We start from the raw sequence: 27,160 nt of genomic DNA, 5'->3' as shown, positions 1-27,160 counted from the left end.
TTGCGGTTGGTGCGGGGTGCTCGTCTCCGCCATTGCTGTTTTCCGATGGGTTCTGCGGATTATCCCCTGATATTTTGGCAAAAGTGTCCATGCTGATTTGTTTGGTTTTCCCTTCTGTTTTCTTGTTGGTCATGGCCGCTGTGCGTATTATACTACTTCTGCGTGCTTTGCGTGTGGCCCGTCATGAGGATCTGTGTCTGGCTGGTTGCGGTCCCCTGGTTTCCTTCTTTCACTCTCCCCCGGGCTTATGTCCTCGATGCTTGTTGGTCCAGCCTCTATTGCCCCGTGGGACAACTGTCCAATGGGTGTTGGGGCTGTGATTTGTATTGTCCGCCATGTCCCTGGGGGCTTGTGCGTCGGGAACCCTCTTCTGTCGCAGTGTCTGTAGGAGGTCTCGGCCTGGTTTGCCGTTTTATTGTAATATTTCTCCCCCCTTTTTTTTAATTGCCTGCGTATCTGTGTCTTCCAGGCTGTGTTGGGTGCCTCCCGCACCGCTGGGCCGCGGGCATGTCTCCGGAGCGGGACCTGCTCCGCCTCGGCCCCCCTTCCCTCCGTCTCTTCCTCTGTGATTTTATGGGGCTGCACTGCCCGCCGGTTCTTGGCCGTCCTAGGTCCTTGAAGGAGCGAGGGGCACTCCGGCTCCTCCCACCAGCCTCTGCCTGTGGCACAGATGCCTGGCCTTGTGTGCGCTGCTGCTTTCTCTGGAAGTGGGAGGGGAGCGGAGTGGGTTCTTGTCGCTGGCTCACCGTCTTCTGTGCGGGTTCTTCCTGTGCCGTGGCTTCTACGGAGGTCCTCTCGGTCCCGGGCTCACTTTCGTGCCTCCTCTCCTATGTCCGTTCGCCTGCCAACGGCGTCCTCCTTTTCCCACTCTGTTGCTGAGTCCACAGCTTCCTCCAGCTTCATTTCAGATCGCCACGCAGGAGAAGCCCCCTCGGCAGGCCGCCATCTTGTTTCTCGCGATCAGCTACTTCTTTGGGCCGTTTCTCCTCAATCCTCAGTCTGATTTTCTTCCAGAATCGAACCGAGTGGTCTGTAGGTGTTCTGACGCCTTTCAGTCGATTTTGGGCTGATTTTCGTCAGTTTATGAGGCTCGTTGTCAGGATCTTAAAGGAGCTCTCCAGTAACGCATCTCACCGCATGGCCGCTTAGCCACACCCCCCCGTTTTAGATAATCTTATGCTCATTAGCAAAGAGTGAAATTAGGCATCAGGAAAACACCTTTTTTCTTCATTCGCTGGAGAGCAAATGTATTTTCCTATGCATAGCTAGCAGGTTACAAATAGAAGGGTGTTAACATGCTCTCAAAGCTGCAAGTGCAACAGTTATATCTCAAGGTTGATATAAAAAAAAAAACACTGTGTGTGCTCTTCCAAGTGTATAGAATTAGAGGCCTGTTTTGCTGCTCGTGAAGGAGAGATTTTCGCTTGGGGTGAGAGAAGCCAGACTGACATTGCTTTTGACATAAATGCACTGCATCATTGTTGACAGATTGTGAAACCGTAGAGCAGATAAACTAAAACATGTTTTTTTCTGCTCAGTTTGCTTTTAATGTTACACGTGTTCAATGATCGCACATCATGTTTATTTCTGTCTGATTTTATTATGATTTGCAGACAATGTATAAAGTGTATTACAGAATATCAAAAAGCTGCGCATGGCTGGTATTTGTGTGGCATGTTTATTTTGTAATGTGTAAAGGATAGCATTTGGTACAACCATAACCGCAAATGCATGATAAAACGTAGAGTGTCCTGCACAATACAAAGTCCCGTGGTGACCTTAGACAGAGCCCAAATAAAAGGATACATTTTGCAGTGAGCTGACCTCCACTCTCGGAGTCAGAGGAACACATAAGACAGGGCATGAGATTGTAGAGGCATAGAGATAAAAATATCTGTAATTTTTTTGACATACCTGGGTGGGCATGATTCAGTTAAGGTACAACTGCTGGGTGTGGCCCCCACATAGTATGGTCATATTATGCTGTGCTAGGTGCACTTTTAACTCCTTTCATTTTGTTTTTCCTCTGTTTACATTGTGTGGGAAAGTGGTAGTGATTGTGCTAGATGCACTTTGAATTTCTTTATTGCCTTGGTGGCATTGTATGATCATTAGTATGCAAATATGATAGAAGATGAAGTGGGATTTGCTGACCTTTGCATGTATACACAGGCTAAATTGTTCCCTTTGGTGACATGGTCATCTGAGAATTTACAAGGTTGGCGGGAGAGAATTCTATCTGAAGTTGAAAGGTTTCAGTGAGATGTTTGCTGAAGGGAGCATATTACATACTTACCTTGCCCGGCTTTTCCAGGCAGATGATCGAAAACAACAGATTGACTGTTTTATTCAGTTAGGTGGCAAACTTTGGTTCTCATTACATAAGCTTGTTAAATTGTGGGCAAAAGACTGTGATGTGATTGCTGAATTACAGTGCGACGTGGCGGCGATGCGTGAGCAAATGTTGCAATTGAAAGGGAAATTAAAACAGAGCAAGCTCTGCCTGCAGGGCCAATGTGACGATGTAAGTGCACAATTGGCAAAGAAAGAGAAACAGTTTTCGGAGAGTGAGAATGGGATTGTGCATTTAAAGTCTGTTTTGGATGGTGTTTGAAAAGACAGGGAGCTAGCACTTGCAGAAGTTCAAGCTCTCAGAAAGGGTGGTAGTCAAACAGCCAAAGAACTACAGGCAATGAAGGATGAGGTTTTTAGGCTTATGGATGAGAATGATAGAAGGGTCCAAACAGTTGATCATTACAAAATGTAAATGGCTGAAATGCAGGGAGAAATTGTTCAATGGAGGAGAGATAATTCTGAACTTTATGGTCAAACTCAGAATCTCCAAGCCCAGTGCAGGGAGGTAAGATGGCAAAATCCATGTGTCAGGGGTTATAGGAGTACGCAGCGCTTATGCCCCATGGGCAGCAGGGTGTTTCCCTCACTGAGGCTAAATACAGCCACAGTCTGGGAAATGGGCCAGCTGACTGCTCTACAGTGCTCGAAGATGAGCCTGCCTACCCAGAGCAGAGGAAAAGGGGTCAAAGTCACTCATTGTACAATACATTGTGCAATGCACTAAAGATAATGAAGTCTATCTAGACGATGTCTTTGACATCTGTGCTGAGCCTGCTGACGCAGGTTTGAATCCCAGCAGAGCCAACCTCAGCCTTTCATCCTTCCGAGGTTGATGAGCACCACACACCATGGGCAATAATAAGCAGTGCTCAGATGCCTAATACTTTATAAAAGATTCAGGCATTTCCATCGAAGATCACCTACAGAGTGTAACTGACATTTTGCAGACTCTTAATTGAGATTCCCAGGGCCCAATATGGTAAGTCATGGACCCTGCTTCTGCTAGCTTATTCGGGGGTTAAATGAGCAGAAAAATGTATCATGGGAGGGCTTTGAAAGGGAGATTAGGAAACAATTGTCTCCATATCATTCTATCCAAGATGCTAAGAAGGCTGTGTATAGCCTGACTCAGTTAGATGAGATGCCATGACAGTTTTTACAAAATTTGAAAAGAGCACTCTCACATTTTGATGTGGCATGTGACCTAAATTAATAAGAATTCAGTACCACGTTTTTTTTATGTGGACTGAAATGGGACATAGTTTCTCAGCTTGCCTGTGAATTTAATCGAGACAACAACTTAGAATGGATCATTGAACAAGCCACTAAAATCTATGAAATATTCTCTCATGAGAATGGAGAGGTTAGGAGTAAGAAACCAACCAAACAAAAAACTAAAGAATCTACTCCTGCAATTCTAGAGGTAAAATCTATACCTCTTGCACACCTGATCTCTACATTCTCTCCGCATTTCCAGTATTACGGAGATGACACACAACTCTTCATCAAGCTCCCCTCTTCCTCCTCTTCCTTCTCATGTATCATCCCTGGCTGCCTGTCTGCTATTCAGTCTTGGTGCACCTCCAGCGATCTCTGTCTTTATGCCAGTAAGAACAAGATGCTTCCTATCAGGACACCTGTTCCCTGTTTCCCTCCTGTACTCAGGCTGCCCTCTATGGGCTCACATCCCCTTCCTTCCACTGAAGCCAGACACCTTGGCGTCATCTTCGACTCCTCTCTCTCTCCTCTCCCTCCTTTACTCCCTACATCTTGGACCTTGCCAAGAAAGCCCACTTTCAATGTTACCTCCTTAGAGACATTCTCCCTTTCCTCACCTTCCCCCAGAAGCTCAATGTCTCTAGAGCAATGGTCCTCTCCAGGCTGGATTACTGTAACAGCCTTTTCCTCAACCTGCCTCTCTCTTCACTCCGTCCTCTTCAGCTAATCCAGAATAGGGCTGCAGGACTTATCCTTGGCCTCAAGGCCAGGGACTGCATCTCTCCAGTGCCAAACTCTCTCCACTGGCTCCCTGTTGCTGCAATGATCAAATTCAAGACCCTTTGCATCATCCACAAGGCTGTCTGGGGCCTGGGACCACACTACCTGCAGCTCTCTCTCACTAAATATTCTCCTTCCAGATACCTTTGATCTTCTAACTCCAACTCTCAGCTGGTCAAACGTTTCTCAAAAAAGAGATCTGGGGGCAGATCCCTCTCGTCAGCTGGATCCCTCCTTTGGAACAGTCTCCCTCTCTTTCTCCGTCTTGAACCGGATCACCTCAAGCTCTGCAAACAACTCTCTTCTCTTCCTCCTTCTCTCTCCCCCTTCTGTGCTAACCATCCCCTCTGTCACTGAGATTGGCAGCCTGGTCCCTTGTGAGTTCAATAGGATCCTGGCCTTCTGCCCTCTGGGCCCACACCCACCTGTCGGTTGGTTTGCCTCCGCCCTGCACTTACCAGTTGGGCGGTAGACCTCCCCCTTGCTGGAACGTCTCTGACCTTGCACTTGCCTGTTGCCTTCCCAATAGGCACCTCTTGCACTTTCTCTCACCCCCCGGGGGCACACTAATAGCACTTACCCCCACACCACACCCTTTTTTATTTTCACTGCACTTGCACGTTCTGTATGTCACAAGGCCTAGTTGGACTGCTTTTTGTTTTCTATTTATTAATTGTCATTTGTTTTATTTAATGTTTATTTGCTCCCTTGTACCCTTCCCTTTTGCCTTGTGGCACTGTCTTGCTGTGTAACCGCTTTATAAATATCCAATCAATAAATAAAAAATAAATTGGAGAGGCATATAGATAAAAATATCTGACAGACATCACTGTAATTTTATATGCATTTCGTACAAGAATGGATCCCTGTATGTATGGTTAATATCAGAGTGTATAGACCCATATTAGCAAATTACAGTGAATCCAAGCAGATGTCCAAGGCCAAATGGTAATAATACGTTGGCCTCAGACGGCGTGATAATACGTGCAGGCAACAGCCTAATGACCTTACTGTATCTTGGAAGAAATTTCTGCCACTGGCCATTGAGAATCAATGGGATTTTGACCCCGTGAACCTTACCTACCTGCCTTGATAAAGACCCTTCGGGGTTGAAACACGTGTCGGCTACCACCTTCTCCAGACAATGGGCCTCATTACAAGTACTCCGGTCCGGAAGTAACACTGCCGGTAAAACCATACCGGCACCGTTTACATGTCCGCCCAATCATGACCCGCAGCCCCGGTAATAGCACCACCCTCAACCGCCACCGCGGAAATAGGGGTTCCGTTAAGTCCGTCTGCATGGAAACACCTCCGTTACCGTCAACACAAAACACCGTGAGCATCACAACTAGCGCGGACACGGAAATACCGGGAAAAAAATGGCGTAAATACCGTGATCACGGTGGCGGAACCGCTGCCACCACGAACATGGCGTTATGCACTTCCTGCTGAACTGAATCAGGGCACAGGTGCACCAAATCAGCCCAGCTGGACCTAGCAGGCCACTGGGAGCGCACAAAAGGGCCACACCCAGCCCAACACAACATAGAACCATGCAGGCAGCAGGTCTAGTAGCACTGGGACTGGGCCTACTCAACCAACAGGCAGCACTGCACATGGTGGCAGTAATGGCGCAGAGGAGGAGGCGTAGGCGGAGGAGGCGCAGGCGGCAACCAGCCAACCCTGCAACTATGGCAAACCCCATTGCCCAGCCAGCCCGACCCTGCCGCCAGCCACCAATACCACGCATCAGGGCCTCACCCTGGAACCTCACCCTAGGACAGATCCACACACTATACCGGCTGGACCGTGCAACAATCTTGCACATCACCGCCATGATTGAGGACAACATCAGCAGCCAAATTGACACCCCCACCGCCATACCCCACTCCTGAAGGTTGTCTCAGTACTGCATTTCCTTGGCACTGGCACCTATCAACACACGGTTGGTGAGCTGCACGGCATATCACAACCCTGTTTCTCTAAAATCCTGGTACAGGTACTGGATGCCCTGTTGCGCCATGTGTAGGAACACATAGCCCTACCTCGCACCCTCCCCGAGGTCATTGCCACCAAGTTGGCCTTCCATGCCATAGCAGGCATGCCAAATTGCATAGGCGCAGTTGACTGCACCCACGTTGAGCTGACAGTACCACGTGCAATTGAGGCGGTGTTCCGCAATAGGAAACAGTATCACTCTTTGAATGTCCAGATGGTTTGTGATGCCATGCAACTGATTACACACTGCTGCGCACGTTTCCCCGGATCATCATATGACTCAATGGTACTGCGGAATTCCATGTTGCCACGGTACATGGAACGCTATGCCGGACAAAGCACATGGCTATTGGGTGAGTACAGCTGACGATGCTACAACCCTGTCGAAGTGGTGTGTGTGTGTCCAGGCCAATGAGCATTGTGAGTGTGCCGCTGTGAACGCACATGCATCACCCCCCCTTCCATCTACCAAATACACAGCGGATGCCAAACATCATGAAGGAAGACATGACAGGGCACCACAATGTGCCCGTGCACACGCTGGCACAGCCAATCCCGTCACTGTCCCATGAACCTTGTGCCACTGCAGACACCCACCCTCAATTGAAACACTGCCTCAAAAGGCACGAGAGGCGTGTAAATGAGACGACGTGTATTTACTACTTCCATACAGTGAAGTCACTCTGCCATGTGTGGACAGCACTGCACCGTGACATGCACACAAACAAATGTTAACCGCAGGGCACAGTAAACATGCAAGTTAATGTGTAGGCCCATATCCAGTTAGCGACATACATCGTGATGCCCAAAACATACCTCCATACACTGCATGGTACATATGCATGAATGAATGATGACACAAGAATGCACAGCAGCAGATGAGGACATGATGCCACAAACACTGACATGTTCCCCCATCTACATCCCATGTAGGTGATGCGGGATATGCACTCACGCCATGGATGATGACACCTGTACGGAGACCAAGGAACAGGCATGAAGAGGCATACAATAGGGCACATATCCGCACACGTGGAATGATTGAGAGGACATTTGGACTGCTGAAGGCCCGTTTCCGCTGTCTGAGCAGATCTGGCGGATCACTGCTGTACAGCCCAGTGAAGACGGGTAAAATCACACTCGTCTGTGCCATGCTGCACAATATATGCCTGCGCAGGAACATCCCAATGCCACCAGACGCAGATGAGGAAGATGGGGATGGGGATGGGGATGGGGATGGAGATGGGGATGGAGATGGGGATGGAGATGGGGATGGGGATGGGGATGGAGATGGGGATGGGATGGCACCGCCTCCCCCTGGGGGTCCACATGATGGCCAGAGAGCACGGGATGCCCTGATTCGCATTTACTTTTGAGTCACAGCACATTCACAGAAATGCACGAACACGGTGACAACAATGAATTAATAGTTGCACTGCTAAATAAATGATCAATGTCCACACATGTATGTCTTGATTGGAAATGGTGATGTATTGATGTAATAACAACAGGGAAGGAGGTGCATTGGTTAGGGAAGCTGTACACCCGGGGCCACCCACCACCCAAACGTGCCCACCCCCACCCAGAACCCATTGTTCAACCCCCCAAAACTACCTACCCCACCACCCAAACGTGCCCACCCCTCTCACACCCTTGTAGTCCACATGTGTCCTGCACTGCCCCACACACATGCCATCACTTCCGTGTGCGCTTCTGTGCCTGTGCAACCTTGCCCGAGGGACACGTTAGCCTACTCGAGTGCCTCCTTGGACTGGCAGTAGTGGAGCTGGATGGGGTGGTTGTGTTTGATTGCGCAGAATCTGGGATTGAGGGCATCCGTGCCAGATTTGCCAGTTGGCCAACCAACATGGCCTCTACAAGCCTGGAGGTGTGGTCGTTGCCCTCCCGCACATGGCGTGCAAGGGTTACTATAGTGCTCGCAAAGCGTCCGATGGACCTCGACAGGCGACGCACTGAGGCGCTGTAGCTCTCACTCTGCAGCCTGGATTCCTCTAGCTGCCTCTCCACCAGCTGGGTGAGGGTAGCCTGCTGGTCCTCCATCCGCTGCATACGGGCATTCAGTTCGGCCATGGATGGGGTGGGCGACCTCATGGGACTCCCCAGTGATGTGGGGCTGAACCCCAGCTCATGGAAGGAGCCCAGGTCCTCAAATGTGGGCATCTCCCCCTGTGGGCCCGTTTCCGAGTGCTCTTGCGGGGCACTGTCATCACTGCAGGCCGCCCCCTCTGCAGTGCTGCTGCCTTCGGTGTTGTGTTGGGTGGCCATGATAGGTCCCCGTGGCACCTGTCTAGACTCAGGCAGTGTGGAGACGGTGGGGACGTCGGTGGGGGTGGTGGGCGGCACATCTGTAGTGGCTGGTAATGTGGCTAGAGGTGCAGAACTGCCGGCAGCATCCTCCTGTGTGGTGGCGGTGGCTTGTGTAATTGCCGGTGCAGATTGGCTGGCCTGTTGTGCAGTATCACTGTCACTTGAAACGGCTGTGGGGACACAAAGGGCATGCAATTAGTGTTGTTGTGGTGGCAGATGGGTGCATCACATGCGTCATTAAGATTGTACATTCAATAGTGTTAGTCACATGCATCTGATTGCTGGTGTATGCATTCTGTGATATTGGTTGCCATGCGGATCATGATGGGTCCTATGGCCCACACATGCACTGCCTGGAGGGGGGGGGGTTGTCAATGGGTCCTTTGGCCCACACATGCACTGCCTGGGGCGGGGGGGTTGTCAATGGGTCCTTTGGCCCACACATGCACTGCCTGGGGGGGGTTGTTATTGGGTCCTTTGCATATTTACATGTGGCATTCATGTTTGGGCACTTACCGGCATCTGCAGGTGGGCTCACTCCTGCCTCAGCCTCCCCAATCCCATGGATTCCCTCTAGGTGGAGGACGCTGCTGCAACGCTTCTCCCATGCTTGCAGCCTCAGTGGGGAAGGGGGTCCTCCGCCTGTCCCACTGCTGCGTTGGCAGTGCGTGGAAATGAGGTTGCGTACCCTCAGCCTCAGGTCGTCCCACCGCTTGTGGCAGTCCTTCACGCTCCTCACTGCCACGCCCACAGAGGTGCACTTGCGTGCAGATTCGGCCCACACCTCCTTCCTCCGCTGCTGTGTGGCACGCCATTGGTCGGCGCTGAACAGCATCTCCGCATTGTCCACAATGTGCTCCACCAAGACGGTTAGCTCTGCCTCGCTGAAGCGCTGTTTGCGCTGCCTCTGAGCAGGAATCCTGGCAGACATGCTGGTGGTCCCTTTTAGGATTGTGCTGGCTCTGGATGGCAATGGATTGTGCTTTTATATGATGGCCGCCTCTCTGTTTCCTGTTTTGGCGATCATGGTATTTCCGGTTCCGTGTCCGTGGCGGCGGAGGCAGAAGCCGGTTTTTCGCCACTTGTGGCTGCGTTATTTCCATTTCCGTGGGGTTTTCCGTGACGGCGGTAACAACATTTCCGAGTCCGTGTGGTGCGCGCGACCGACAGCGTGTAATCGGACGGTTTTTCTGCAACCTTGCGGACACGGAAACGTTTTTACCGCCGTCGCGGATTTTGCACGGTCCCGGACTGGCAGGTTGTAATGAGGCCCAATGTGTCTAGACAATGTTCCAATAAAAACACAATTGTAAAAACCACAGCAAAACACGTAAGATCTTTTATAAAAAGAAGGGTCATATTGGTATACTCCAATTGCAAGGTAACCAGAACTTCTCTACAAACCTTCTTCACAAGAGATATTGGGCTTACCTCTTACAACCTGTGACTTTTAGAATTCAAGAAAACCATTCACAGAGCTCGGCACATGAGTGTTCGTAATCTAGAAACTCCTTCTCTGTCACATTATTATATAGCACTTACCCTTAAGTGCTTTATATAGAACAAATATACATACAATATCAACCAACCTGTGTTGGTACTCATGTATCAACCTCAGAAGGATGAAATGCTGAGTTGGCCTTGCTGGGATTCGAACCAGCAGATCACGCACACATCGCAGCAACGAGTGCTCAACCCAGTGAGCTATTTTACCAGCTAGAGCTATTTTACCAGCTATAGCAAAATGAGCAATTAAATGTCTGAATGTTCTCAAAGTCAGAAAGAAAATTACACTCTGTTGTGGATACCATTAAACTGGTAACTGAGATTTAACAGCAGACCAATTCATCTGCAGGTCTGGTGCAAAGTTGGCCACATGTCAAGCCTATGTGGATCTACTTTTCAGGCTTCAGAGGTTGGCAAAATACATACCATTGGTGGGGTTCTTAACTGTGCATTAAATAATTTAAAGTAGCACAGGGAAAGCAGCTCACTAACATCCCGTACTCAGGGCACTTATTACATCATACATGCAAACAAACATCCTGAACAGCATTCCAGGGAGATAGGAAAGATGGACACATTACAACAATGCACTAATTGTGGCACAGTGAAACCAAGGGCCACTTTATGTGCTATGGTCAAACATTTCTACACTGTACACAAGCTTTTAGGCACAAGGATTTGTCAAGTGACCGAGGACACCAAGATGGAATGTCTTGTGATGATTTTAACAAATACAACTGTCTGCATTGTGAATCTGAGGTGTTTAAGAACAGACTAAATCTGTGACTCGTCCCCTGAAGTGTGCCTGAAATAAACCTTTAATAAGTCTAGCAGTTATTGTATAAAATTCCAGAAAGACAAATTATTTGTTTTCTATTCTTTCTTATTTAGAGCCTATTTTTTTTGTTTTTTTAAGAAGCCTGAACAAGAATGCCAGTCACTCCAGAAACAAAGAGCCACATGTCACTGGCCACAGCCCAGGAGCTTCAATTAAAAAATATAAATTAAAGAAAATATTTTTTTTTTCTAGGGGTAGCAAAGGAGACCTCAAGGTTTGGAAAATGACCTCCCTGGGAACCTCCCTGAACCCTAGAAGAGAGGTGTGCTCCAGTGAAGAAGAGAAGAGCCCCCGAATCCTGAATGTGGGGTCTGCTCCAGTATTGGGGCAAGAAGTCCCCTGAATCCCCAGAAGTGGCGAGTGCTGCAGTGGCAGGGGGAAGACCCCCCCCCCAGCGGACCAGAAATAGAGGTCTACTCCACTGAAGGTGGGGGGAGCTACCCTGAACCCCAGAAGAGGGGTGCAGTCCAGTGAGGGGAGAATAACCCCCCATGAACCCCAAATGTGGTGGTTCCTCCAGTGAGGTGGAGAAGCAAGCACCCCTGTGAAGAAGAGGTGAAGCCCTGTAATGCCAGAAGAGTGGTAGACTCCAGTCAAAACAGGAGAACCCCATGAACCCAGAAGAGGGGTGTGCTACAGTGAATAGAGAGTTAGTGACTAGGGCACTATATCCCTGGGTGAGTGAGCAGGACTCCATATCCCTTGATGTGGACTAGTGAGGATGGCACTATATCCCAGGGTGTGGACTAGTGAGTTGGGCATTATATCTTGAGGTGTGGACTAGTGAGCAGGGATCTATCTCCCCTGGTGTGGACTAGTGAGCAGGGGATTATATCCCAAGGTGTGGTCTAGTGAGCAGAGCACTATATCCCAAAGTGTGGACTAGTGCATAGGGAACTTTCTCCCTGAGTGGGGATCAATGAGCAGGGCATTATATCCCTGGAGGAGTGCAGGGCACTAAGTCCATAGGTGTAGACTAGTGAACAGAGCAATATATCCTTGGCTGTGGAAGGGTGAGTAGGACACCATATCCCTCAGTAAAAGACAGAGCGGGGAGAGCTCCTTGGCCCCAAAAGAGAGAAATAAGTAACAGAGAGGAGGAGAGCCCCCGTGAAGGAGAGAATGTTTTGGGACACTTAACAAAGGGGGAGGAAGCCCAGAGAAGTGATAAAGACTGAATGCTAGAGCAAGCTACAAAGAACTTCCTGTCTGGAAATGTCTCAATGTCCTTTTGTTTGCTGTTCTTCATTCATAATCCTGAGCTATAATAACGACGACTCATGAGGAATCTTTGTTACAGCCATCCTGAACCAATTTCCATGCAAGCGTTATATTTTGCATTTTTAAATAAAACCCTATAAGCTTATTCTGATGTCAGTCGTTGCTGGTTCCCTTGGCCATGTGATATGCAAATAAACCAAACGTGACAAACCCTTTACTCTCTTGCAGCAGGGCACCACGGATGGATGTGTTGCTTACATGCTGCTTGTTTACATACTTAAACAAAACCTTTCACCTTCTTTTGCGCTATAGTTTTACCGATCACATGGATATCATGACACAGTCTCCTTCATGCGATGAAGCACATCATTTGCCAAAATGATTCTGTATGAGGCCTAGATGCCCATTGCTGCAGTTCAGTGTTGGTGCGTGGGCTAAGAATGGCCAAATAGAGAAAGCACTAGCCTGCGTCTGATCTTCCCTACTGACTGAAAACAGCCAGAAGGGGCCCCTTGATCTCCGAATGGATCACGCTTATTAGTCAGGCCCTCTATGGATTCACCTTATCCACACTTGTTTCATATCTGCCTACAACAACCGGCTGACCTCACGAAAGGGGTACATTTTCATAAGCAGGCCCCTATGAGTGGCCCTACGGATGTCACACCGTATGCCCATACACGTGACCACCAGAGGTATTTTGGTTCCCAGTAGCATAAATGGGCAGGTGGTTTGGGTAAGCTATGCCACTGCAGGAAACTCCTCCGACACTGTCTCGATGGCAATGAGTTTGTCTTGGCAAAGGACAAAGCTGCTCAAGACCTTTCAGGTGATGCTCAATCATATTTATTTACCCTAGAAATGATCATATAGCGATATTGACTGTTTTCTAGTTCCAAAAATGTACTTGATTTAGAGTGGGGAATGTTGTGGATGGGGCACGAGCGAGGGTCTTTCAATAAGTTGCAGAGGTCAGTAGAATAGAAATATGGGGTATCCAGTCAATATATCTAAAACATTACAGAGTGGCACATTTCAGAGTGGGCCATAACGCTGAAAAACACAGCAAACATTAATTAGATAAATAAAGGGTAGTGGGCTAAAGAGGTTACAATGGGGGGACAGGATGGGTTAGGGGTGGCATTATAAGGGTACAAAAACGGGGCTTTTGACCCGACCAAATAAAAGAAAAAGAAATAAATGCTGTGTTTTTCTGTATTTTTTCTGTGATTAAATTTACCACTCTGTAATTGTGGCCGGTAAGATCACATATAACCCAATATGGGCTATATGAGATATTTTAAACTTGGATTCCTGTTATCTGTTACCTACCTACCTCTTCTATATAACTGTAATACATAAAATGAACTTCATTAATCTCAGAGTCTACAAGTTATTAGAAACTTTGAGTGCTGTAGTGTTAATCCAGCAGGTGTCCCAGTGTAAATACCTTTCCATTCTGTTGCACGATTATTTTGGAACAGTGATGTCTGAAGTAAGCAGGAGAGCCAAAAGGAAGCTTTGTTTTCATCACATTTTCATATCACATTAAACATCAATAAACTTTACTTCCCTTTTAAAGCTTGCATCCGAATATTGAGAGCATATGCGCTATAAGCACAAGCACATTGCTCACAAAATATCATTCCATTCTTGCTCAGTTATCCTTTCTGAACAGCGTATTTAGTAGTTTTCGATATGAAATGCATGTTTTAAGAACATACCAATTTGATCATGTTTTTACTTTATTTTTGCAGGGCAATATGAGAAGTCGAATGATGTGCTGAAAACTGGAACCTGCACTGACACCTGCAAAGAATTTCAGCAAATAAAACAGACCATTTTACAACTGAAACAGAAGGTAAAATCTTAATGAAACATGCACATCATCACGTGACAGTGGTAAAGATTCGATCTTACCAATGTGCACGAAATCAAGTCGATGAAAGCATTGTCCTCTAAATTTAGAGCACCGGGGCCTGAAAGGAACATTTGACGAACCTTTCTTTCAAGAATTTGGCAACTGTGAGAAGCATTTTGTTCTGATTATGCAGCAAATGATTGGGACCAGTGTTGTAAATGGAGAAAATGTACTCTGGGAACTCCCCACCATCCCGTTCCTCCACCCTCCCCCTTCATGTGATGTTGGTGGAGATAGGTGAAAAATAACGTAATGTGTGATGCCCTCGATGCAAGTGCTGGCTGCTTTGCATCGAATCAAAGTACATTTTAAGGAATATGAGCACGATCACCAATTTCAGAAATGTGTCTTTGATAGTCATTCTAGGGTGCAGTCCTTCCGAGCATGTTGCCGCACACTGGGTGTGGATCTCATGCCCAACCTAATAGTAAATTGTCTGCAAAGTACGAGCAAATATACATCATCGCTCGCTCATCGCATATGTCACGAGCTGCTCGGTTATTGTCGGTAGGAGCGTCTTTAAAACTGCGCTGCTTTGTTACTACAAACAATTATGGTACTATCTGTGATCTGTTGACTATTGATATGGATTGATTTTCTTGGCTTCACAGACTCTGCTTTTGGTTGTAAAACATTTGCAGTGGTTCTGGTTCTGTTACATTTCTTAAGTGAATGCTAACCTCCATGCCCCAGCTCTTGTGAAGAAGTCCATTATGTGCACAACTCCAAGGGGTCTGCTTACATAGATCTGGTAGTCACCGAAGACTACTGTAATGAGCCCGGAGTGCTTGGGCTGGCCAGGAGAGGTTTAATCCATCTTCGGTCTTCAGACACATACTCCTGACCACAACCCCAGCAGCCATCTTGGAATGGTGAATTTTAGACCTGAAGTGAATGGATTCATGCGGACCCAGCTGTAAATTAGCCTCAGAAATAATAAATACCTGGCCATAATTAATTTAAACATTGCTCTGGAAACCATTGAAAGTCACTGAAGCAGGAAGGGAAGCTCCCCAGAAAAGCATAGAACTGACTACAACAGCAGAAACATTTCCTTCTAGACTCACAGTTTGACAGAGTAACAGCAGAGAAACCACCAGCGACTGTTGCTGGAACCAACACCTGAAAGAAGCACAGAACATCCAAGGAGCAGAGTATGAAGTTCCTTTGAGCTTGTCTTCCATTCTCCTCTGATGCAGAGCAGCGCAATATTCAATTTTCTGCAACCTCTGGGACATTATGCATCTGATTTGTTTGCGCCTGTCTTGCTGGTAGGCCGCCTGGTGAGTTCATTGTGCAGTTTCTCTGACTCTCTCTCTCCCCCCTTCCATCTCTCTGCCCTCTGCCTCCATAGTGCTCTCCTTTCCCCCTATTTACTCTAACTGCCATTCTATCACGTACACTATCTCTCTTTCGAAGCCTGGAAGCAAAAGGTTTAAGAAATATCTCCTGGTCTCCAATGCAGGCCTGCCCATCTCTGACACCTACGCCAACGCCTCTTCCAGGCAGACTGTCACCAGCATCCTCTTTGTCGCTCCCTCTCCTCACCTATGGACTCCTCATATGGTCTCAGTCCTCTCCTCTTTCTCTTCTTCATCCATTAAAGGTGGAACCAGATGGGAGGTGTTCTTGGCACACTTCACATCCTCTATGTGCATCCTTAATGTCTACCATAATGGTACTGTTCTTGTGGCCCAGGGCACTCAGCCCAACCTCCTCCTTCTTGATCGGCATCTTCCATCTCTCAACATCCTCCCTTCTCCTTTCACTTCTTCTTCAGCTGCCCCTTCACCACCATCAACCAGTGAACCACACCCCTGCAACCCTGCTTATAAGACTTTCAAAGGTGGCAACCAGCTTCACTTAGCTACCCTCAACTCTCACTCTGCCATTAAACACTCCTCAGACATCTGTCACTTCCTTGAAGACTTTGACCTTGATGTCCTCGCTCCCACTGAGACATGGCTCACTGGCAGCTCTGTCACTGCTTTTGACATACTCCTCCCTGGGGGCTACAAGACCCTCTCTAAACCCAGGCCTAACCGGTCTGGAGACAGAGTGGCCCTGATCTTCCCTGGATGGGTTCCTGCTGCTATCATACCCACTCAGTCCTACTCTTCCTTTAAATGCCTTGCCTGCAGGCTTGGTGTCTCTCCTATCCTCTTGCTAACTCTCACCACCATCTACAGGACACCTGGTCCGGTCTCCCTCTTCCTTTTCGGAGAGGTCTGACCTCACCTCCTCTCTTCTGGCCTCTATCTCTAGTCTCTCCTCCTCAGAGGCTTCAATATTCACCTTAACTCTCCTGCTGCATCCACTGGATTCTTCCTCGACAGCCTCTGTGAATCATTCTCTCACCATTCCTCCCTCTGGTCCGACCCACTCAGCACGACCCACCTTGTGATGCTCTCATCTCAGCAGACATCCCCATCTCCAACCTTCTCACTACACCTCTCTCCTTGTCGGACCATGCTCTCCTGTCCTCTCATCTGTATCTCTTGGGTCCCCTGGCTAAGCCTCTTCCCACATTGCCAGTCTCCTTCTCTGTCATTCAACAGATGAAGCCAGTGTCAGTTGCTGCTTTTGCGCCACTTTCATTCCCCCTCCCACTGAAGCCACTGACTCTCACACAGACACAGTCCTCGCTAACCTTCACCTCTCTATCTCCAGCACCCTGGACATCCTTGTGCCTGTCATGAGGATCCGCATGAAACCAGCCTCCACGCACAACACCTGGTATGACTCCAACCTAGCCACTCTGAGATGCAAGTGCAGAGTTGCTGAACGGAAGTGGTGGGATTCAAGCACATCCATGGACAGACCGGCCTGCCGCCTGCTCCAAAGGCAATGCAGATTCTCCATCTGCTCTAAGAAGAGGGCCCATATCCAAATCTGCATCTCTGGTGCCACCAACAACACGGCTGAACTGTTCAAAATCTGCAAGGAACTCGACAATTCTACTGCCACTCTTTCTCTGACTTCACAGGCCCTCTGTCCTGCACTGGCCTCCCACTTCACATCCAAAACTCAGGATATCCTGTCCTCACCCTCGTCTAACCTTCCCCCCCGCTCCTCCCTCACCCGCTCTCTGGCCTCCCTTGGCCCCTCTCTCTCCTTCTCGACCTTCTCTCCTCCTTCTCGCCCATTGCATGTGGATGAGGTAGCTAAACAAGTCCACTCTATGAAGGTTTCCTCCAAACAGGTTCTCCCCTGCTTCTCCAGAACTATCAAGGACACCATTGCCTCCCTTGCACCAGCCTTGGCTGATTTCTGCAATCACTCCTTTGCCATTGGCTCCTTCCCATTACTTCCCAAGCACTCCCTTGTGCACCCTCTCCTTACAAATCTGTCTGCTGACCTTTCCTTCCTTGCTAACTACTGCCCTATCTCCATAACCTCCTTCCTTGGTAAACTCTTGGACAATCTCTCCATCTCTCAACTGATCCACCACACTGAATCTGTTGGTTGTCTCCATGACCATCAGTCTGGCTTCAGAGCAGCCAGAGGCATGGAAACTGCTCTCCTGAACACCAGTGAAGACTTGCTCCCTAATCTAGATTCCAACTCTCCTTCCATTCCCATCCTTTTTGATCTTACCTCTGCCTTTGATACGGTCAATCATGCCACCCCTATAAATGGGCTCTCTGATACCCTTGGCAACATGGACCTGGTACTGGACTGGTTAAACTCCTTCCTATCTGATCAACTTTCCCAGGTTCTACTGGGTCCTTTTCTCTCCTCCACCACACTCTCCACTTGCAGCATTCCTCAAGGCTCTATCCTCGAGCCGTGGCTCTTCAACATCTACCTTGCCCTTCTGCCCCCTTGATCTCCACCTTCTCTCCTTACTTCCAGTGTTATGCAGGCGATATCCAGCTCTCCTTCAAGCTTACCCAGGGTCGGACTGGGACAAGAAATAGGCCCGAACACCCAAAAAAAAGTGGCCCACCCCTCACCTAAAAAAAGTGGCCCTCAAACCATCATCTGACCGTGATTCACGTCCATTCACGACTTTACAGAAAATGCTACTTATGGAAGGTTCGTGTGTCTGTTACATTACAACACAACTCATAAAATAATATAACGCTGCATATAGTTCTGTGACAGGGTCCACAGCTCAGTGGTGCAGGAGTGTCATGAACACGACCCTTCACCCCTTGATAAAACAGGAAGTGGCATCAAATAGCATTGTTCCTAAGTACACTACGAAAAATATGGTTATGATTTCACTAATGTGATATACATTTCATACAAGAATGGATCACCATATGTATCATTAATATCTGTGTGGATAGATCCATATTGTCAAATTACTGTGAATGCATTCAGATGTCCAAGGCCAAATGATAATATGTTATTGTATAGCACTTACGCTTAAGCTCTTTTTTTTATAAAACAAATATGCATACAATATCCCCCAACCTGTGTTGGTACTCGTTTCTCGACCTCAGAAGGATGAAAGGCTGAGATGGTTCGAACCTGCAGATCTCACACTCGTCACAGCAGCGAGCGTTCAATCCACTGAGATATCATATCGGCTATATTAGGACTTCAGGAGCAATGTCATTGTCCTGCTTAACAATGGATCTGACCAATGCCCTGTAGAAAAGGGCAACACAACCCCCAATTGCTGGCCTGTGTCACCACACATCCAGCACACAACAGGTGTAACTATACACACGGAAATGGCCCCAGTTTCCATATCGTATCTGCATCCAATAACAAAACAAATGGTAAATGTCGCTTGCTAGAAATGTGAAATGCAGGTGGCATCGATAAACGTACTTACAGAATATGCCTCTTTTTTTCATGTGCAAAAAACACACAAGTGGGTTTTCAGTTGTGACTCGAGCATCACCACCCGCAATAAAATCATGAAGGCTGAAATGCATGCAAATTTGCTGCACAGAGGATTTGGAGACAGATGCACACTTTACCACTGCACCCAGCTCCGCGCTGAAAAGGCACGAAAGTTCCTCGATTCATAAAGTACCCCTCCGCCTGGATCAAAATAAGCGGCTGTAAGCCTATATGTGCGCTGCCCTTCTGACAACAGCATTAAGCAAATAAGCACACACGTGTGATGCCAACTATCTCTTAAAAACAGTTATTAAATGAATAATTTTCAACAATATCCAACAGAAAACACTGCAGTGGAGGTAGGCCTGGCGCATTGCATAGATTTTTGTGGTGTGAATGTGAGTGCTCATAAAATCAGTGTAAATCAGAAAATGTGGGCATAGCATAAGTACTGGTACCCACACACATTTCTGCCAATGCCCTACATTCTGATTTACAGCACTATCAGGAGGGCCCACATACAGCTTCTGAAATGCACTGCACTCCTGAACTGAACCTATGCTATTTCAGCACTAAAAATTACACACAGTCCTCAGAACAATGACACATCTAATATGTATGTGAATAAGCGCAACACATAACGCTGCAAATGCATCCCAATACTGCCTGGCATTACGTCATGCTATTCCAATACTAGAACCTGCACAGAGCTCTGTGAATACACCTCTGCGGTGATCTGCAGGCTACAGCACCCCCACTAATCCAGTACTGGGACCCAGACCACACAAACATCTGTCATTACACCTCAAACCCGACCTTTAGCACATATGTCATCCATCAGGCTCTATTCCACTCACGGTAGGCTCTATTCCACTCACGGTATATAATACGCCATTCCACTTTTGTCTTTACTTTGCATTCTGGTATTTGCAGTCCTTGATTTTAGGGCGACTACAAGTTCCAAATCGCAAAGTAAAAACATGCATGCCAACATTATCCATTACTAGCCTGGTCTTGTTTGAACCTTGATTCTGGGATTTGTAATGGGGGGTCGTGGGGCCCTGACTACAAGTCCACGAATGCAAAGTTAAAACCAAGTGGACTAGCATCTCCTGAATGGAATAGATAATGTTTGCACATATGTAAACACTTGCAATAGAATTACAACTTCTGCATGGAATGGGATGTATTGTCATGTATGCTTGTATACATCCATTCTAGGACAAATACTACACACAGCACTGCCAGTGCCATGTGAAAGCAGCAGAAACAAACAGGACTCGAAAATATGCTTTTTCCTCTTGTTCCCTGCTGTTAAATTTTTTGTTTGAATGTATGTTAGCAACAGTCCCTCTCCAATGTACAGCTCCATGGACCCGCCCCTCCCACAACAACACAGGCCTCTACATCACACACTGCGCTGCTCCTTACCTGTCACGGAAGGAGGGCTCTAACGGGGATAAACCCTCAGACCTCCTGCACTCACATACCCCCAGGGTCCACATCGGAGGTCTGGTCTCTGCTTCGGAGCAGAGACCCTCATCTAGTAAAACTCAACTTAGAACGGAAGGGTAAACAGAGACAATGCACACAGTCTCGCTTTCACTTCCCCTTTTTGTGATCGTGAACAGAAATTTAGAGCAGGGGAGGAGACCAGAGGCGGCGGGGGAGAAGTGCGAGGGGGATTCATGCTGTGAAGCACAGGGAAAGGGAGGGGGGTTTACACTGAGGGACTTGACAGTGACGTGGGCTGTGCAGTGAGAGGGGTTATTATTATAGGCGGTGGGGCACGCAGTTGCGAGCAGTTGCAGGATGGGTTACTTTTTTACAAAACACTGGGAGCGGGCCGGCTGACCTCGGACCGGCCCGCTCCGTGTTTTGTAAAAAAGTAACACTTCCTTCACTTGCAAAGTGGCGACTGACTGCCTGCAGGCCCTGATCATGCAGAGCTGATCAGAGTAGGCAGGGCATGCAGGCAGCCCTGAGGCGGCGCGTGACTGGCCCAGGCGTGGGCTGGAAACTGGCCCCTTACCCGACGCCCGCCTCCAAATAATTTAAACCCAGCCACAGGCTGATGGGCCTATCTGACCCTGATTATATGTCATGCCAAATGATTGTAGTATTTCATGTAAATACTAAACCACATTTTTATAATGATAATTTTTTTTTAAAACAGCCCATAATTTAAAAAAGAAACGGACCCTCAGGAAATAAACTGGCCCCCAGTGGCCGATGGACCGATACGGCCAGTCCAGCCCTGAGCTTCCCTCAACTGCCTTCTCTTCCTCCTCTCTCTTTCCTGACTGTCTGACTACTATTCAGGCATGGTGCACTGCTAACATTCTCTGCTTAATGCCAGTAGGACTGAGAGCCTTCTCGTTGGGGCCCCTGCTCCCTCCTTCCCTTCTACTCTCTGGCTGGCCTCCATGGGTCCCCTGCCCTCACCCTCTTGTGAGGCTACAAAACTTGGCATAATCTTCAACTCCTCTCTCTCCTTCTCTCCTCAGATCGTAGACCTTGCCAAGAAGCCCCACTTTCAGCTGCACCTCCTCAGAGGCATTCTTGCTTTCTGCATCTTCTGCCAGAAACTCAGTGTTTCCAGAGCTCTGGTCCTATCCAGGCTGGACTACTGCAACAGCCTCTCCCTCAAATTGCCTTTATCCTCCCTTCGATCCCTTCAACTAATGCATTGGCTCCCAGTGGCTGCCAGGATCAAGTCCAAGACCCTCTGTATCATCCACATGGCTTCCTGGGGCCAGGGACTCCTCTACATCGAACTCTCTCTCTAGATACTTCCCTGCTAGAGCCTTCGGTCTTCTAACTGCAACTCTCTGCAGATCAGACCTTTTTCCAAGGAGAGAGTGGGGGCTAGATATTTTTCCTCAGCAGCAGTCTCCCTCTGGAATGGACTCCCTACCCCTCTCTGGCTTCGGCTGGATCTCCTTAAGTACTGTAGACTTCTCAAGACCCTTGTTTTCTCTTCCTACTCCCCTCCCGCTAATGCCCCCCTCATATCGACTGGCTGCCTGGGCCCTTCTGAGCTCCACAGGGCAACTACGCCCCATTTACCCAGTCTACCTCAGCACCCCATCATCCAGAAACCTGCACTTGCCCTTTTCAGACCCTTTTTCGCTGACAAACCTGGCAGGGTCGCATCCCTACCGAACCTGGTCCACCCCCATCCATGCATAAGCATGTGGTCCTGCAGTCCCTGCATCATCTGGCACTTACCTACCTGGCCTCCGCTTAGCACTTCCCTAGCTCCATGGGCCCACTTTTCCTCCCCAGTGCACTTATACCTCCTCTTGCCCCGCACTTCCCTCCCACCCTGGCATTAGGCCTACCGACCTGACATACACCGCCCCACCCCTCTCCCCTGCACTTCTTGTTACTGCACTTGCACGATCCAAATGACACAAGGCCTAGTAGAACCGCAATTGTTGTTTTCTTCCCTGCCCCCCCACCTTTTTTTGTCTTGTGGAGCCTTGAAACACAATTTGTTGTATAGGTGCTTTGCAAATAACCAACAAATATATATATATACTCCTCTGAACCATTTCACTGTTAGGACTTGGGCTGCCCTTTTGAACCAAGGACGACTTTTCAATACACAAACAGCTCAAAGGATGATAGAACAAATTACAACCATGGCCATCAACTTGGGCTGTATGGTCCTCTGGCATCCACGGAACGGCGCTCGGGTAGAACCATTTTAGCCAGAGCACCATTTTTCCAGTCCAATTTCTTCCCTGAATGAGGCAATGTCAGGTAAATGTTGTCAATAGGGCCACACAACACTGGTATAGTTTAGTGTCTTCCTAATAAACCTATGTGTATGCCACATGGTTCAATATTGTGTGTGTGTGTGTGTTATGGAATGCTCCGCTCCTTGTGAAATTGTAGCTGTTACCAAGGTATTCTTTCAGCTCTGAAGTTCCTGTGAGAGGATGTTGCCTAAGGTGTTACCTGCCGTGTCTCGCAAGAATTAACAACCAATAGATTTTGGAGATATTTCTATGCCCCTTTGTGCGAAAGGGGATGAATGTATTCACTGTTCATGACATGGGAACCATTTCTGTTGCAAGCATTGTTTTTACAGAATTGGGTTAAGTAATATGGAATGCCACTTAAGGGTAACTTTCAGGACTCAACTACAGCACAGACATCTGGACCTGCTATATGTGAATGATTTAGAGACATGATTGCCTTGTCCACTCCTTTTAGCCTAATGCTGCATCATTGTCAGAAGAGTTGGCAGAGTGAGGCATTTCTTCTCAGCTTAGGAATTGGCCTTCATCTCTTGATCAAACTGCACATCAATTCGTAATGTTTTCTCCCAAAACCTTTCCAGCATGTGGGGACAATAATATCTGTTAGTGCCCTCAGTCCAATCGCTATCCAATCTGGCAAAAGAACCTGTTATCCTGATTTTTACCAACATTATTGAAATTCCCCCATTTCCCAAGATTATAATTAAATGCAGCACTTAGGAAAGAACCCAAACCACAACCTTGTTTACCCCTAACTTTCAGGGCACTGGTACATTAACTTTTAAACAAGGCCTGTTGACTTTGAATCCGAAATCTCATTTAAATCTGAAATCTCATTTATTTAAATCTGCAATCTCATTAGAGTATATTTCATTACCTAAGGAAATCAAATTGACTCTCGATTTAGTTTTTTTTAGTTTCTTTACTTTTTTTGGGATTGTAAAATTCTGCTTCTGCCGCTTTTCCAAAATCGGAGCTAAACCTTTTTAAATAAGTACTCTTCCGCAGTTATTTGTGTTTTACCATGGCTTCTTGGTCTGTGTAAAGCACCTGTTGTATTGTTCACCCAGAAAAACAGCTGGAAGGACACGTGAGAGCGGAGTGCGTTCCCTGTAGTCACTGTAAATCTCTCGCCATCTGTGAGTCCCTGCCTTGGAGAGGATTAATAATCCATCATGTCGTTTATGGACAAATACGGTTTTGATGGAGCTGCCCATCCATGTGTGGTGAAAAATGGTACATGCCTTTAGCATGGCACAGACTATTTGCCCGTCTTGTGAGTATGTAACCTGGTTGCAGTGGGAGGCCTGATGATGTGTTCTGTAAGGGGAGCAACATGCATTACTCAATGTGTACTCAGTTGGTGGCATCAGAGGTCAAGAGCTGGTTGCAAGTTGTATGCACAGGATGGAAGGGAGGCTGCTAGGGTGAGCGCCTCACAGGGCTGGAAATGCTTGCTAAATGCCATGTCTTCTTTTCTTTCAGATTTCATTACTTCCAAATAATGCTGTTGATATTGGTAAGCCAATAACTGGAGATAAGGTTCTCGCATCCAGTGCCTACCTCCCAGGACCACCAGGGCAGCCCGGAATTCAAGGACCCCCAGGTAAGAAAAAGGTTATTGGATTCATATGGCCAACGTCGAGTTCTTTTGCTCCGGCTGTCCTATCTAGGCAGGTTGCCACAGTTGTTATCTGCCTGCACACTGCATTTTGCCGTATTTGGTGATTTTCGAATCTAAGCAGGTTGCCACAGTTATTACCTGCCTGCACACTGTAGTGTAGCCCAGGTTACAATCTCCGAACTCAGCCAAAGCTTTTGTCGCTAAAATTGACCCAAAGATGTCACCTATGTTACATTCAGCAACCAATTGCCTCTCTATTCGGCGGCTACACTGACTACGTCATCCTGCACCTAGCTGCCCCGCTCTGTGAACACCTCCATTGCTAACCCTGACAGAACACTGCCTAGTAACCTAACAGCCACCTGACCCCCTATCTGACTGCTACACTGGATTACTCTGATTGCCTGTGTTGCTTCTAATCAGCTCGGCTAGTGCCTCTTTACTGATTGATTGTTTGCTGCATGCCCTGCCTTTGCTGGCAGCATCAGCCTATGTGCACCCTTCCTGTAATAGCCGCATATAGACTATGCGTGCCCTGCAACTTGATATTGTGTGCCCTGCTTCTGATAGCAGCACTAGCCATGTGCGCCCTGCCTTTTGATAGTTGCATCTAGACTATCTGACTATTGCTTTTAGCTCATTTGTGTCTCACTTACATAGGCAGTATATGTTAGCCCCCTGCCCTCCGGCTGATCGCCACACACCCAACCACCAACCAGGTCGGCATCCTCACTCGACTCCCACACCCCACCCATCACCAACAAAATGTTCCTACCAGGTATCTACTCAATACTGCTGAGAACTATTCTCCACCTTATTAATTCTTCATGCTCTCCCTGTACCACCCTTAGCTCGACCACCATAGGCACCATTCCACCCCCACCCCCATAGAGCCGTACGACACAACCATGCTGATCCAATTCTCTCTACCATGCAGCCTCTCTGAAAGAAACACCAGATTACAGTCCAGACTACCTAAAATATACGGGCCCCGAGCCAGGGACTCTATCCAGTCCAAACTGACCAACCGCTCCACTACCATTAGCACTTGTGCCAACCTTACGTTGAAAAGACTCAAGTCCAGCCCACCTCATATTACGACCAATCACAAAACCTACAACATAGCGACCACCCCCACCCCACTAAGACTACTGCCCCACCTATAAAAGGTGCCCTCATTAACGCACGCTCTATAATAGCCCATGCTACAGATATAGCAGACCTCATTCTAGCAGATTTAGATATTTTTAGCCATAACCGAGTCTTGGCTCCATGCAGCCGCAGGTCCAACCCTCTCGCTAGCAATCCCCGACGACTACACCATCCTCCAAGCAGATAGAACAGAATCTAGAGGCGGTGGCCTGGCCGTAATTGCCAAAACTCACCTCAACATTAGACTTGACTCCTCTACCCACCTCCCATCATGTGAATCACTCACAGCTAAGCTGCCTACTGCCAATTCCCAAACGATATCCATTCACCTACTCTACAGACCTCCTGGACCCTTAGGATCCTTCGAGGAAGACCTCAACACCATCCTCTCCAATAACGTAAAAAACTCCTCCCAGTGCCTCCTCCTAGGGGACTTCAACCTAGGCTTTAAAGACCCCAAAGATCACCAGGCCACCCTCATCAACAAAACCCTGTCTGAACTAGGCTTTACCCAAAAAGTATCTGGCCCCACCCATAACAAAGGGAGAACCCTTGACTGGGTAGCACACTATAACTGCGCGGCCTCCATCACTAATAACTCCCCTCAACCCTGGTCTGACCACCATCTCCTCTCCTTTACCCTTGAAGCTTCGAGCCCCATCACCAATAATGTGCTAGCCTCAGCCATCCCCACGAGAAGTAAGAAAAATATCACAGCGGAAAAATTGATCCCTCTCATCCTCCCAACGCTTAACCAACTCCCTGCTACTTCCAACCCCTACGACCTTGTAGAAGGCTATATCAAAACCATGCGCACAGCCTTAGACTCCATTGCACCATTAAAACTAAGAAAATGTAAACCGAAAAAACACCTCAACCAATGGTTCTCCAGCCACCTTAAAGCTCTTAGATTAGAAAAACACAAAATAAAACAAGCCTGGAGACAGTCTCCCACAGACCATAACAAGATAGTGCTTAATAAAATAACATCCAAGTACAAAAAATAAATCATAGCTGCCAAACAAGAGTCTTACAACCAGAGAATTGCACAATCCAACTCCAGCACCAAAGAGCTGTTTACGATCATTGAAGAACTGGAAACACTAGTGCTAATTCCAGACACTTGTGTGAAGGACAAACAATGGTGCACTAGTGTTCAAAATGCCCTAAACAATAAAGTCACAGGCCTACAAACTAAAATTTAAAAATAAGAAAGAATCCATAGCTAAACCAACCAATCCCACTAATACCGCCCGCGCCCCACACCCCAACACCCCCGACCCAACCCCACTCCCTTCAGCTTCTCCAAAGTCTCCACTCTTGAAGTGGAAAAAATCATTCTCAGCCTAAAACCATCTAACTGTCAGGGCGACCTTTGCCCCCCACAAATCATTAAAGATGCGGCAAGAGACCTCTCGCCATTCATCACTAGACTCATTAATGCCTCCATCTCCTCAGGTACCGTCCCCAGCAACCTTAAAGAGTCCTGGGTCCTCCCCCTTCTCAAAAAGCCCTCTCTTGACCCCTCCATTCCCACTAACTACAGACCTATTACCACCGTCCCATTCCTGCTCAAGATATTAGACAAGACAGCCTACAAACAAATCCAAAAATACCTTGAAATAAACCATCTCCTAGGTATTCGG

General features: G+C 47.8%; 1 protein-coding gene across 1 annotated transcript in view; it reads left to right on the top strand.

Moving 5' to 3' along the window:
- The window catches only part of CCBE1 (collagen and calcium binding EGF domains 1), a 943,425-nt gene that overhangs the window by 879,496 nt on the left and 36,769 nt on the right, over positions 1-27,160 (top strand). The window contains exons 6-7 of the mRNA XM_069627071.1: positions 14,005-14,108; positions 24,224-24,344. Coding sequence (XP_069483172.1) covers positions 14,005-14,108; positions 24,224-24,344 — 225 coding nt within the window. The remainder of the gene's footprint in view (positions 1-14,004; positions 14,109-24,223; positions 24,345-27,160) is intronic.

This window comes from Ambystoma mexicanum, chromosome 6p (assembly GCF_040938575.1).
Source record: "Ambystoma mexicanum isolate Mex_15411 chromosome 6p, UKY_AmexF1_1, whole genome shotgun sequence".
In the NCBI taxonomy this organism is placed as follows: Eukaryota; Metazoa; Chordata; class Amphibia; order Caudata; family Ambystomatidae; genus Ambystoma; species Ambystoma mexicanum.
Note: the sequence above shows the minus strand (reverse complement) of the source record. Positions and strands in the feature narration are given on the sequence as shown.